Source organism: Aplysia californica, unplaced genomic scaffold, assembly GCF_000002075.1.
Source record: "Aplysia californica isolate F4 #8 unplaced genomic scaffold, AplCal3.0 scaffold00432, whole genome shotgun sequence".
In the NCBI taxonomy this organism is placed as follows: Eukaryota; Metazoa; Mollusca; class Gastropoda; order Aplysiida; family Aplysiidae; genus Aplysia; species Aplysia californica.
In genome coordinates this window covers 368,183-381,261 of record NW_004797702.1, presented here as the reverse complement: position 1 = coordinate 381,261, position 13,079 = coordinate 368,183, and the positions used below count along the sequence as shown (strand labels likewise).

Sequence of the window (13,079 nt, the reverse complement as noted above, 5' to 3'; positions counted from 1 at the left end):
CACATCACCTGCTTTGGACCGCCCTCGGAGACCACCAGTAATAGGAAATGAAATTGGAAAGTTTTTCCAGGGTCGGAATGGAGAAAGAGAGGAGATGGGAAAAAAACGAAAGCTTAAAGAGTAACACAAACCTGTTCCCCCGCATAGACCAAAGTAGGCATAGGTAGTGGTGAGGAGGAGTCCTCCAGTAGCAACCAGCGCCGATAGAAGAACCCTCCGCTGTCCTTGTTTCCTCCTGACACTGGAGAATAAAATATACAAATTGGAGCGAAATTTCACTTTCATTGAATCCCTATATGAGGAGAGAAAGAGGGAGGGAGATTAAAGGAAGGAGGGAGGAAGAGGGAGAGGAAGAGGGAGAGGAAGAGGGAGAGGGATAGAGAGAGAATGAGAGAGAGAGAGCTAACTCTGGCAGAGCAAAGATAGAGATAGATGCATAGCGACCAACTTTCCAGGAAGCAAAAACAGAACACCCCAACTCATGACGCTACTTCATCAAAAATCGCACACTGTTAGGATCAGCTATAGTGCCCCCTCCCTTTTTTACACTAACTAAATCTAGATTTACATTGTACTGCTTACTTTTTATTTTTAGCCTTAATTTCACAGCTTATTAATGCCCCTCAGTCAGTCCAGAGAAACAGTTTATCGTGGCTTTACTGCTACTTTTATAGCAGCTTTAACTTCCCATCTGAATCATGTTTGACGGACTTGATATCATATGCACATTTGTTTTGGAATGGTGCAAAATATCCTATCTAGATCTAGATCTAATCTATCACCATGAGAATTATTCATAGTGCTTCGGCACGGTTTGCAGAATGCATGGTGAATCAACACAGTTGACGAAGAAATAAAAGGATGCTCCTCAGAATATTTTGCCTAAAATGTTGCTTTGCGATTAGATTTAGCTTGCTTGAGCTCCATGATTTTGAATATAATAGTATATCAGACTCATAGATCTAGATCTAGCAAACAGCATGCAACAGTGTTCGCGGTTCAAAATCAGAATCAACAGCTCCGTCTATCCGTAAACTTCCATTGACCCACGACCCAGACGGAGGCTACAAAAAAATAATAAAATCCGTACGGCTAGGCCTAGACCTATCGCTACGCAATGTACGATCTTTGTACGATACAAGGTTCAATGGGGTGGGATTTCGAGGCTTTAAAGTGCTGACAATTTTTTACCCGGGAAGAGGCTTTAAAGTGCCGACCCTTTTTTTACCCCTGGGAGGTGAAATCGTAACAGTTACAATTTTACCGTAACGGTTGGCCGCAATGTAGATGGCCAACTCTCCTGTACGCTGACAAAACGCCCTTTTTTAATTCACTGCAGTTTCAAGAGTTTTTTGCAAGGTGAAACATTTCTAAAAGGTATTCTCCCGAAATTTGAATTCTTATATATTCAAAAACTAGTCACAGTTTCACTTTGATTTTTTTCCCACAAGTAGGATAACTGATCAGACTTTTGATTTTCCAAATAAAAAAACTTGCCTTTCTTCGGGTCTCTCTCGATCCTCCCGACAAACATGATGCGGCCTGCCACGTCCACTACACTGTTGTCTGGTACTGACCTGATGGGGAGAGGTAAACATGCTGACGTTTTTACGTTTATATAAAGCCATGATGAGAAATTTGAGGGAAATGAGGGAGGGAGGGAGGGAGAGAGAGGGGGGAGGAAGTGGAGGAGGGGTTTAGAAAAAGACAAAGAGAGACAGAGAGAGAGGGGGAGAGAGAGAGGCAGGAGAGAGGGCAATAATATGCTGCTGACTCTTCTACATAGGCCTACAACCTATGGTATGGAATTCGAAAAGTGTGTGTCAGGGAAGAGGGGAGGGGGCAGGTGGAGGAGAGGTTTTGAAAGAGACAGAGAGAGAGGGGAGACACAGAGATGGGAGAGACAGAGAGATGGGGAGGGGGGGAGAGGGCGATAAAAATAATAAAATGCTGACTCTTTTACATACAACCCATGGTGAGGAATTTGAACAGTGTGTGCGAGGGAAAGGAGCCTGGAGGGAGGGAGGGGGAAGACAGGGAGAGGGGGAGACAGGAAAATAGGGGCAATGAAAGAGGCGGGGGAGATGGGGATGGGGGGGGGGGGGACAGAGAGAGAGGGAGAGAGAGAAAGAGATTTAGTTTTATTAGAGGTTTTACAGTGCTCGCAACTGCATAAGGTCATATGAGTGCCAGCAGATTAGAGGTGTTACAAGAGAGTAACAAACATAAAAAAGAAGAAGGGGAGATCAGATAAGGACGATAGATGTTTGATAGGAAAGAAGAAGCAAACCACATCCAGAGCACCCGCCAACCACCCACAGAGAAAGAGAGAAGGAGTAGGGGAGGGGAGGGACAGAGTAAAAGAAACATGTTTCTCCCTCTCTCAAAAATGGACATAACAAAACACAGATGCCAAATACAAGCTTCTCTCAGCAGTGGGGAAGGAGGGTGTCAATGGTGGTGGTCATTTAGTGCAGGGGCAAAGCAAGACACACTGAAATAACAGAAGAAAAGAAAAGGAACAGGATCTACCTGTGGCGCCATCCAACTACCAGCAAAGATAGAGATAGACGGCCAACTGTGGTGATGTCAAGTGAAGCTCCTACAATCTATAGTGGTGATGAAAACAGGCCAACAGCCAGACACCTAGACAGACAGATAGACAGACAGATAGACAGACAGACACAGAAAATAATGCAGAAACGAGAGCTTGAACATACATTAAGTCCACTCTTCTCAACAGACGACTTTCCAGCAGAGGAAGGCGAAGGTCACTCGAGTGGTCAGTGTCCAGCTCACGGTCAATGATGGTCACGTCAGTGATAGAGCTCCAGCGGTCCAGGTCCAAGCTCAGCTCCAAAGGAAATAGTTTCGCATCCCTCGGGGGTTTGGGGAAGCGGTCCATTCCCTGCTGGAAGCTGTCTTTGATGCGGAATCTCCTCAGGCTCAGCACACATCCCTCATGAAGGCTGGAGAGACATCGAGAAAATATTTTTGAGCTAGTGGTGGGCACTTATTTATATCAGTGCTCAGTACTCATTAAAAGCAATTACCTTCGTAAGTACTTAGACATTTTCATTGCTTCAATTCAACAATACTGATTGATACTCCAGTTTTGTAATATCTAGAAAGTTTAGACAGCTGTCTGAAGCTGCTTATTTCATTATTCATTGCATTCATATCTAATGGGCTTGTGTCGCCTCTTCTCTTGCGTACAAAATGTCGGGTCTTAGGTTAAAAAAAAGAAGCACATTGTGGATGGGGTTTTTTATCAATAAGAGTGAGATGGCAAGTCTGAGAAATGCATAGAATGCATCATAGCCTAACTTCTAAAAGTATTTGTTACATCCCTTGGCTGAATCATAGTAAGTAGGCCTACAGAATACTAATATTGTACTAGCTTTTCTTGGTTGAAAAGGTATTCAATATCGGCCAGTATCCACTAGTGCATACCACTATTTTGAGCTTAGCTTGCTTCAGCATGACACCATTTCCACTCTGATGGGAATCTTTTTTTTTTTATTAAACTGAGATTTCCGTGTACTCTCTGGCCAAACAGAAAGTGCTTTTGTATTCTGGCAGCAATCTTGAAGACATTATATCACAGCTATTTCAAGTCTTTCATAACAGAACCAGCACATAAAACTATTTCCAAGGTATGAAAATATGAGGCCAAAAAAAAAAACTTGAGCAATTCAGTTGGGACTGTGGGACTGAAAAAATCAGCCGTAAGTTAGAAAGAAGAGTTAAGTAACAGAAAGACCGAGCCAGAAAAGTAAGGCTGATCACAGAGTCCAGTGATGGAAGCGTGCTTCAGGGTGCTTTAGTTTTTGTACAAGTTTTACGGCACTTGCAACATAATAAGGTCATATAAGTGCTGAAGATTAGAGGGGTTACAAGGGAGTAACATACACAAAAAAGAAGGAGGGGAGATAAAGACGATAGATGTTTGATAGAAAAGAAGGAGCAAACCACACCAGAGCACCCGCTCACCCGCCAACAACCCACGTTCAGGGAGCTGAGGTCACTCAGGACATCATACCTGAGGTGCAGTTGTACGGCTGTGCGGCCCCAGATGACCACAGAACACCAGCCCGATCTGTCGGCCACCAGGAGGGGAAGCTGCCGACACAGAACAACAACACTTCTTCATCCTACAGTTAAATATAGAGAGAGACGGTACATGAAAATAATTCCCTGTCTTAACCAAACTCAGGCACAGGGACAGTACATGAATACAACCTGTTTCAGTTGTTTTTTTTAAGTTCAAGAAAAGTTTTATGGCACTTGCAACACAAACAGGTCATATAAGTGCCCAAGATTAGACGTGTTACAAGAGAGTAACAAACCCAAAAAAGAAGGAGGAGAGATAAAGATGACAGAATGCCACTCTTATTGCAGATTTGTCCACGAAATAAAGGAATAAATACGTTTAATTGAGAGCTCTGCACATAATACGAGAATAAAGAGTCACTGACCTGTACGGGCCACTCATCTCTTTTGTCCGGGCTGACATAATGAATGAGACGAGACTTCCTCATCACCTTGACCAGTACAGTGGGCCTGACCGTCTGGGGCAAGTCTCTGGTCAGGACTTCTCTGAGAGAGAACACTTCAGCTAGGTCAAGGTCACACAAATCTTTATGTCGCACTGCAGAATATACATATATATATATGTGAGGCAGCATGGCAGAATATACATATATATATATATATATGTGTGAGGCAGCATGGTGAAATCAGGCCCTTGTCAAAATAATGAAATTGAAGAAACTGTCATTCTTTTGCCCCTTTGGCAATTTTATCAAATTTTTAGCTTTTGGCTCAGTAGGCAACTTTTTTATGTCCAATTAAAAACAATTTGCCGGTTGACTTTTACTGAAAAACAATGATTAAAGACACAAAAACTTAATTTACAGTTTTCAAAGACTTTCAAGCTTTGGAGGTCAACAAACTTTGGTAGCCATTTTCTCCCTAATTTTACCTCTGAAACCAGGGGGCCCCCATCTGTTTCAATCCAAAATATCTCGACTTGACAGAAGGGTAATTTTTTAATTGAAAACAAGACAAAAGAACAAGTTTTGAGATAATACCAATATCTCCATATATATGCCCCAAAATTGACAAACGCCCGATTCCACATCGTAACACACACACACATATATATACATATATATATATATATATATATATATATATATACATACATATATATATATATCGAACATTTATAATAATAATAATAATAATCATAATAATAGCTCGTCCGTCAAAGTCTGATGATAACCAATACATCCACAGATAAGAACATTTCTTCAGTAAAACAGAAGAATTTGAAGAATTAAAGGTTACGATGATTGTGGCTTCTGCAGTTGCCAATGAGACTTATTCTGGCACAGAAAAGGTTTGAACATTTTGAACATTTAAAGGCTCCACTTCCAGTTGTGGATGTGTGCAGCTTGCTGACTTCTCTCTTGGTTTCCATTTTTCATATTTGTGAAGATGTATAGATTTATATTATACAAAGGATTTCGTGTAAAAACATGGAAATTGAGATATCCCCCTTATCTGCTGTCTCACTATGGACTTACTCCCGTCATTTCTGTTTCCTAAATAATAATTTGTAATTCAGCTAATTTTGACTTTGAATTTACGACCATTTTTAATAAGAGTCAAAGTGATGATTCTTTTATTTTGACAGTATACCGCATTTAGAAAAAAACGAGGAGAAAAATTCCTTTGAGTGCATGTTATATAACCTGCCTCCCTATCTACCTAAAAACAAACATGGTACATGGTAAATACAAATGGCACTGCCAATTCAATAAGCACAAGTTTTTAAATGTATACAGACCTGCAAAAGCAAAGATCAAAGCTGATAAAACAGAAATACAGTATAACACGGATAGGTCGAACACCGAAGACGTCTAAATCACACATCCGTTGAACTGAGCCTGCGGTCTCATTTCTTTTTGCCTCTTTACATTGCTCACGTATCCCTCAAACTACGGATCTCTAAAACTGCCGAGGCCGGTACCGACGAATTCGAGCTATCCACGATATACTGTAATGCTATTTAATTTTAGAGTGTATTAAATTATGTTCATTCCATTTTTCACCCTCCTTTGATCTTTGAGGCACCCTAACCATGAGAGTCATCATCAGTCATGCCCTACTGAAAGTGCTTTCTCTGTGTGAAGCTTAGGCTGCTCTTAAAACCCTTGGTTGGGTTTTGGGAGGTGAAACGGGTGTCATGATCTGTGCTGTTTCTTTACAATATCAGAAAGTAACATCAAACAAAATTGTTTTTCAATTTGTCTCCTTTGTATGCAATACAATAGACAAATTCACAGATATTGCAACAGCGTAAAAATAATTAGTTCAGCGATACCTTCTGACATGGTAAAGAAATAACAAGGACTGTGGCATGAGAGAAATATTCAAACATTTTCCCCATCATTCCGCAAACAACCAAATCAATTTTAGTGATTTCCAGAAAAAGCTGTTTTTCGAATAAAACCATCAATGGGCATTTTAAAACATAGTTTCATTGTTTCTCTATTTCCTTAGTAATTTTTTATTGACAAATAATAAGTGCCCAGGTCATGATCATTAGTCCAATTTGAGCTCTCCCTGTTTCTATGATTTTTCTTAATACTTTAAAATATGATTTTGGCACATGTGAAACGACACTGACAATGTAATGGTTTGACATGCTTTACACGGACACAGGTAGATATTTTTATGTAAAACATATCACAAACAGTAAAAAGAACTGCTTAAGTATAATATTCTTATATATGGTTAAGAAATAGAACAAAACATAGCAAGGCAGATATATCTAGGTATAACATAATGCAAACAGTAAAAATAATTACAGTCAAACCTGTGTCCGACGGCCACCCATTGTCAAGGAGAAAAGAGGCCGTATAAGACAGGTGGCCGTCTTTGGAAGGACTGATCAAGATGAAGAAAACAAACCATTCCCATCTGAGGTCCCAATCGAAAGTAGCCGCATTGTTGTTGTTTTTGTTTTTGTTGTTGTTGGTGTTGGTGGTGGTGGTGGTGGTGGTGGTGGTGGTTTGTATTTTCTTTGTAATTTTTATTTTGTTGTTGATTTTGCACAAGGATGACAATAAAACGAAATGTATCAGACGAGGAAGACCGAGTGCCATGTTAAAACAAACACATGTCGCCACCACTCGGAAAACGAGCGACGCTTCCGTCACAAGCTCATGTTGACGTCCTTTGTTACTTTGTTACAGACTGGGTAAACAGTGACCACTCATCTCACTTACGATTTGTGTATGAGTTCTGGGCGGGATTTATGGGTTATGAGGTATCACATGCTTACCTCACCAGCAGCTGAAAATTGGTAGCTATTGGTCAAAAGTGGGAGGGGCCTATGCAACATGATCAGTTGGAGGGTCTACCTAACAACAACGACAGGTGATTGAATTATGACGGCTCCCCCACAAAGGCCAATGCACAAAATTTATGACAAAACGTAAAGGAGTCACTAAGGTGGCCGTCTAAGACAGGTGTTATTGCTTAGTGTGATAGGGGTTGTGTGTTAAAATATGGTGACCGCGGCCGCATTGGACAGGTGCCCATTTTACACAGTTAAATCACATAGAAAAAACGCAAGGGGGGGAATGGAAAGTGGCCGTTTGTACAGGTGGCCGTCTTATAGAGGTGGCCGTCAGAGCAGGTTTGACTGTAGTTTAGCGTTACAATTTGAAATGGTAGAGAAACAGCAGACCATGAAACCTGAACAAACGCATACAGTTAAACTTGTTCTAAAGACCACCAAAACAATCACCTGTGCAAATGACCACTTCTCACTTCCCTCTTTTGTTTTTTTTGTAGCCTATGTCTTGCTATTCTCACCTCCTCCCTTGTTTTACCGGAAATGACCCAAGAGGGATCAGGGCTGAGGTTACCGGGGCTAATGCTCCACGGGATAGTGTTGGTGTCCAAAAAGACATACATCTAGATCTAGTTACAGTCAGGGTTGTCAAATAGGAGCCAAATCCTAGAAATTTGGCTCTTTTGGATCGCGTCTGGCCTGGAGAATTTCATTTGGCTCTCTGGCTCTTTTTTTGCTCCCAACTCCAAATGTTGAAGAAGGGGACAGAAGAGGCAAGAAAAAAAAAAGAGAAAGAAAGAATGAAAGAAAAAAAAATGAAAGTAGAGAAAAGAGCTTGGATTGTTTAAAATTATTAAACTAGTTAACACGATTTAACACCCTCGTCCATTTGGTCTGAATAATTTACAACACTTCAACCGTCGTGCAAGAGCATGGTCTCGTGCTCGTGTCTCATTAAGTTCGTACACGCTCTCTGTTCCTTGAACCATAATGTATAGTGTGCAGAGAGGCCAGCCATCGTTAAGTGTGTAAACAACGAATGGTCCGGCCCCCTCTCAGTGTCGGTAGCGAGCCTTTTTTTTTTTACAGGAAAGGCGAAAAATGTTTTTACATTATTAATATTCGTTCCCAACCACAACATGAAGCCACCAAGGGCCTAGATGATTTTATCGGCCTGCAAGAGGTCAGGGGGGAGTCTTCGCCTCATGCCCACACCAGGGTGGGGGAGAAAGAGAATAGTGAGACATGGGTTATTCTCACCCGGGGTGAGAACAGCGAGACATGGGTTATTCTCACCCTGGGTGAGAACAGCGAGACATGGGTTATTCTCAACAGCGAGAAATGGGTTATTCTCACCAGCGAGACATGGGTTATTCTCACCCGGGCTGAGAATGGCAAGACATGGGTTATTCTCACCCGGGGTGAGAAAGGCGAGACATGGGTTATTCTCACCCGGGGTGAGAACGGCAAGACATGGGTTATTCTCACCCGGGGTGAGAACAGCGAGACTTGGGTTATTCTCACCCGGGGAGAGAATAAAGGTGGCCTTTGATGAAACTGTTCAAGAGGACCACCTGCCACAGATGACTACTTTTATCCTAAACAGTGGGTGATTATCTAGGACAGGTTCAGCAGTATAACATGTGAGGGCAGATTGGTGAAATCAGGCCCTCGTCAAAATGATGACATTGAAGAATGTGGCATTTTTTCGCCGGTTTGGCCATTTTTATGTTTTCTGGCCCAACACCTTTTGCATCCATTAAAGAACACATTACCTCCCGGGGCAGTGCCACTGACTGCAGTGTCTTTAGGCCATTCCCAAAGGGGGACATTTCTCGTTCAAGCACAGTAGAACTGCAAATGGGCTGATTCATCATGTCACGCTCATAACTGTGCCTGATCTGCAAAAGGGAACTGCTGCTTTTTCTTTCCTAATCCTTACTATTGTCGTTTTCCTCTACTTCTTTTGTATGTTTGTCACTCTTGTGACCTGCTTTTTGCGGGGTGCCTTGATGGTCGAAGCAGACCTTGTGCTGTTAAAGCTAGCGAGGTGAGCAGAGTAAGTCTGATTCCCTGTAAGGACTTCTCTGTTGACACCCACCCCTTGGCAATCATATGACCTTATGCAGTTGCGAGCGCCGTAAAACCCTCTACTATAATTTTTTTTAAAATAATAATAAAAGAACACATTGTGGATTTTACAGGGGGAAAAAAGTTTATTAAGGGCAAAAAAAATGTAACTTTTCAGTTTCCACAGACTCTCAAGCTATGGAAATAACCAAACTCCGGTGGCCATTTTCTTGCTAATTTAACCTCGGAAACCAGACGACTTCCATTTCCTTCAATCGCAAATATCTCAACTTGTATTCAAGACAGATGTGTACTTTTTTCATCAAAAGTAAGACAAATTAACAGGCTTTAAGTTGATACCAATAACTCCACATGTCCAAAAACTGACGAGTGCCTGATTCCAGCGCGTCATGACACATGATACATATAGTCAAATTTGCTCTGATGGCCATCTGTACATTTACAAGACAATCACCTGTACAAACAAGCACTTCCTTACCCATTTCAATTTTTCTATATATGTGTCAAGACATGGTGGAATCAGGCGCTCATCAATTTTTGGGCAAGTGGAGTTACTGGTATCATCTTAAAGCTTGTTTAGTTGTCTTGTTATTGGGAGAAAAATGCCCATCTGTCTTGAATAGAAGTCAAGATATTTGACATGGAAGAAGGTGGGGTCACCTGGTTTCAAAGGTAGAATTCGTGAGAAATTGGCAGTCAAAGTTTGGTTATTTCCATAGCTTGATAGTTCGTGGAAACTAAAAACTTACATTTTTTGTGCCTTTAATCAAAGTTTTTCAATAAAATCCCCCCAGAAATGTTCTTAACCCTTCCAGCCCCAGCCATTTTTGTGCACTCCCTAACCCCAGTCCCAGCCCATACAGCAGCATTTCAGAAAAAGAGGCATTCATTCTAAAAAGTGATGTAGCATCTTTGTAATGTAGCTTTGATAATAACATATACCTATTTTTAAAGGTAAATGAACAAGTAATAAGAAAATAAAAGTTTAATTAAGTTCGCTAATTTCGAAAAATGCGCGAATTCGGTACCCCCCGAAACTGAGAATATACGCTCTTGGGACAGAGGGAGGTACAAGCGCTGCTGAAAATATACGCGCATGGGGCTGGAAGGGTTAATTGGACAACAATGGTGTGAAGCTAAATAACAAAAATTCGATAGAAATTGCCAAACAGCCAGTTTCTTCAATTTCATTATTTTCACGAGCGCCTGATTTCATCACGATGCCGCACATATAGTATAAGGACACTGTCCAAGACATCCACCTGTCTAACACAACCAATTTGCACCTCAACAATGTGGGCCATCGTGGACAATTTGGACTATATTTATAGTAAAAAATAGATCAGGAAAGATAAAACTCACCCAGGGGAAATCCTTGTGGCGTCTGTATGTTATAGGTCCACAAGTCCACAAAGTACAATCGGCACGAGGCAATCGGAACATTCTGCGTGTGACGACGACAAAGACGTGAATGCCATGGGAGATTTTGATAGTCTGGTGAAAGAAAGAAATTGTCTAACTGAAAATTGAGATGGCACCAGGTAAAAACCTACATCTTGTGCAGGAACATGAGGAAAATAAAGTGTGTCAATGAGGGTGTAAAACGTGCACAATTTCATTTTTTAGAGTTGGGACACGGCAAAAGATACAGGTGACTGAAGTCTGCATTAGTAAGCATCAGAGTTGAGGAATAACCAGGGTAAAATTACCACAAATGAAATTGTTTATTAAGCATGGAAAGAACTATAGAGAACAAACACACAGAAAAGACAGTGGAAATAAAAGTCAGCTAGGGGTTGTTTAGGGGAGATTTTTTCAGAGCTTGGGGGGAGGGGGGGAGAGAAAGAATGAAGCTGCATCATGACCCTTGTCTGCCAGATACCCTAAAACTACATACAAACTATTACAGAAGATAGAAATGGAAGAGAACACATTATTCAAACAACTCCACATGAACCCCATCCCACCCCACTCCACTCGCAACCTCAGTGCTTTCTTGTCGTATCTCCATTTTTTATAACAGTGAAAATGTGACTTCTTCTTAAGCTCACTCTTTGTTAAAAACTGTTATTAAAAATGGAGATACGACAAGTAAGCACTGAGGTCACGCACTGACATTGAACTTCCTCCTCTATCCCCTCATTTATGATGCCAGATCGAACTAGAACAGTACCGTGGGTAGAAACAGGTGAGGCTGGCACAACTTCCACCTCCTCTAGCACGACAATGGTTTCTTTCCTGAGCTCATCAAAAACTTCTCTGTGCTTTTTAATGACCAAATGACAGCCAGAAAGGATCTGAGGGAGAAAATAAAGACTGATGAAAAGAGCAAAGTGTCAAAATGTCTATTGCAAGACAAGCCTTTCTCAAGAACAACTTAACTTTCCTGTTCCTTTGAACACAATGTAAAATTATAATCGCACGGATTCACACAACACCACTGGAATCCAAGGTCAAACTAGTATCCAATGCAAGATCTTAGCATTGAAACTGCAGTGAAACACCTGACGTAGAAATGATGACCTGCAGTAAAAATCCTCCGAAAGCAGGGATAGAGCATACTTTATTTATTTTTATTATCATTGCAGGCAACCTTCCTTTAACAAACAACCAACAACAACAAAAAATTTTTAAGGCTCTATCATCCATTTCAAATTTTTTTCAATGGATCATCATCACTGTGCTATGTATGTCACTGGAGTTTCAATTTTTATGATTGGCATAAATACATGTACGAGAACAAAGAGCAATTCATATAAAGGATATCCCTAGTAGCTGGGCGGAGACTACTGTGTCTACAATGTGGCATTGGTGGCCTAGTGGTTAGGCTCTCAGACTCACAACCGTAAGGTCGTGGGTTCGAATCCAGTAAAGCGCTCAACGTAGTGTCCTTTAGAAAGGCACTTTACACAAATTTTCCTCACTTCACCGAGGTGAGAATGGGTACCCAACTATAGACAGCGAAAGATCTTGTCAGTCTGTTAGTGTTTGAGCGTTTAATCAGCTGCTAGAATTGTATGCTTCCCAGGAAGCCGAGAATATTTCTGAGTGTTATATGGTCTGCTGGAATAATAATATAGTGTAAAGCGCATAGAGATTGCTGACAAGCGGGGGAATGCACTGTACAAATGCTATTTATTATTATTACAATTCAGATTTATGTAAAGTTTGAATTCCTCAACACCTGTTTTCACAGGAATGAAAAAGTTCAGGATTTTTTTTCTTTTAAAATGTAGTTGGCACCTCTTATTATCTCTGTATTCATCTGTGTTTGCTTGTACTGATGTGCAAAAAATATGTAAAGTGCGGCATTCCCATTTTGTCAGTGATACAATTTTGTCACAACACAGGCCTTGTGATTCTTTTCCAACTACTCTTATAAACCAAACTTTCTGCCAAATCATATGGCTAATGTTGAATAACCCAACTAAAATACTGGCCAATCAAATAGTTCAGTACATCAGCCAATGAAACACAGGCTCTTATATTTACCAAGTCAAAAACTAGACATCACGTCATCTGACAAGGGAGAGAGGGAGAGAGGGAGAGAGCGAGGACAGAGAGAGACAGAGAGAGAGAGAGAGAGAGAGAGAGAGAGAGAGAGAGAGAGAGAGAGAGA

At 41.1% G+C, this 13,079-nt stretch overlaps 1 protein-coding gene across 1 annotated transcript in view; it reads right to left on the bottom strand.

Moving 5' to 3' along the window:
• The window catches only part of LOC101848989 (RPA-related protein RADX), a gene marked incomplete at its 5' end in the record, with an annotated part of 20,752 nt that overhangs the window by 7,358 nt on the left and 315 nt on the right, over positions 1–13,079 (bottom strand). Inside the window, 7 exon segments of the mRNA XM_013086064.1 lie at positions 132–241; positions 1,498–1,577; positions 2,721–2,969; positions 4,043–4,122; positions 4,479–4,651; positions 10,823–10,954; positions 11,634–11,757. Of these exon segments, the coding sequence (XP_012941518.1) occupies positions 132–241; positions 1,498–1,577; positions 2,721–2,969; positions 4,043–4,122; positions 4,479–4,651; positions 10,823–10,954; positions 11,634–11,757 (948 nt within the window).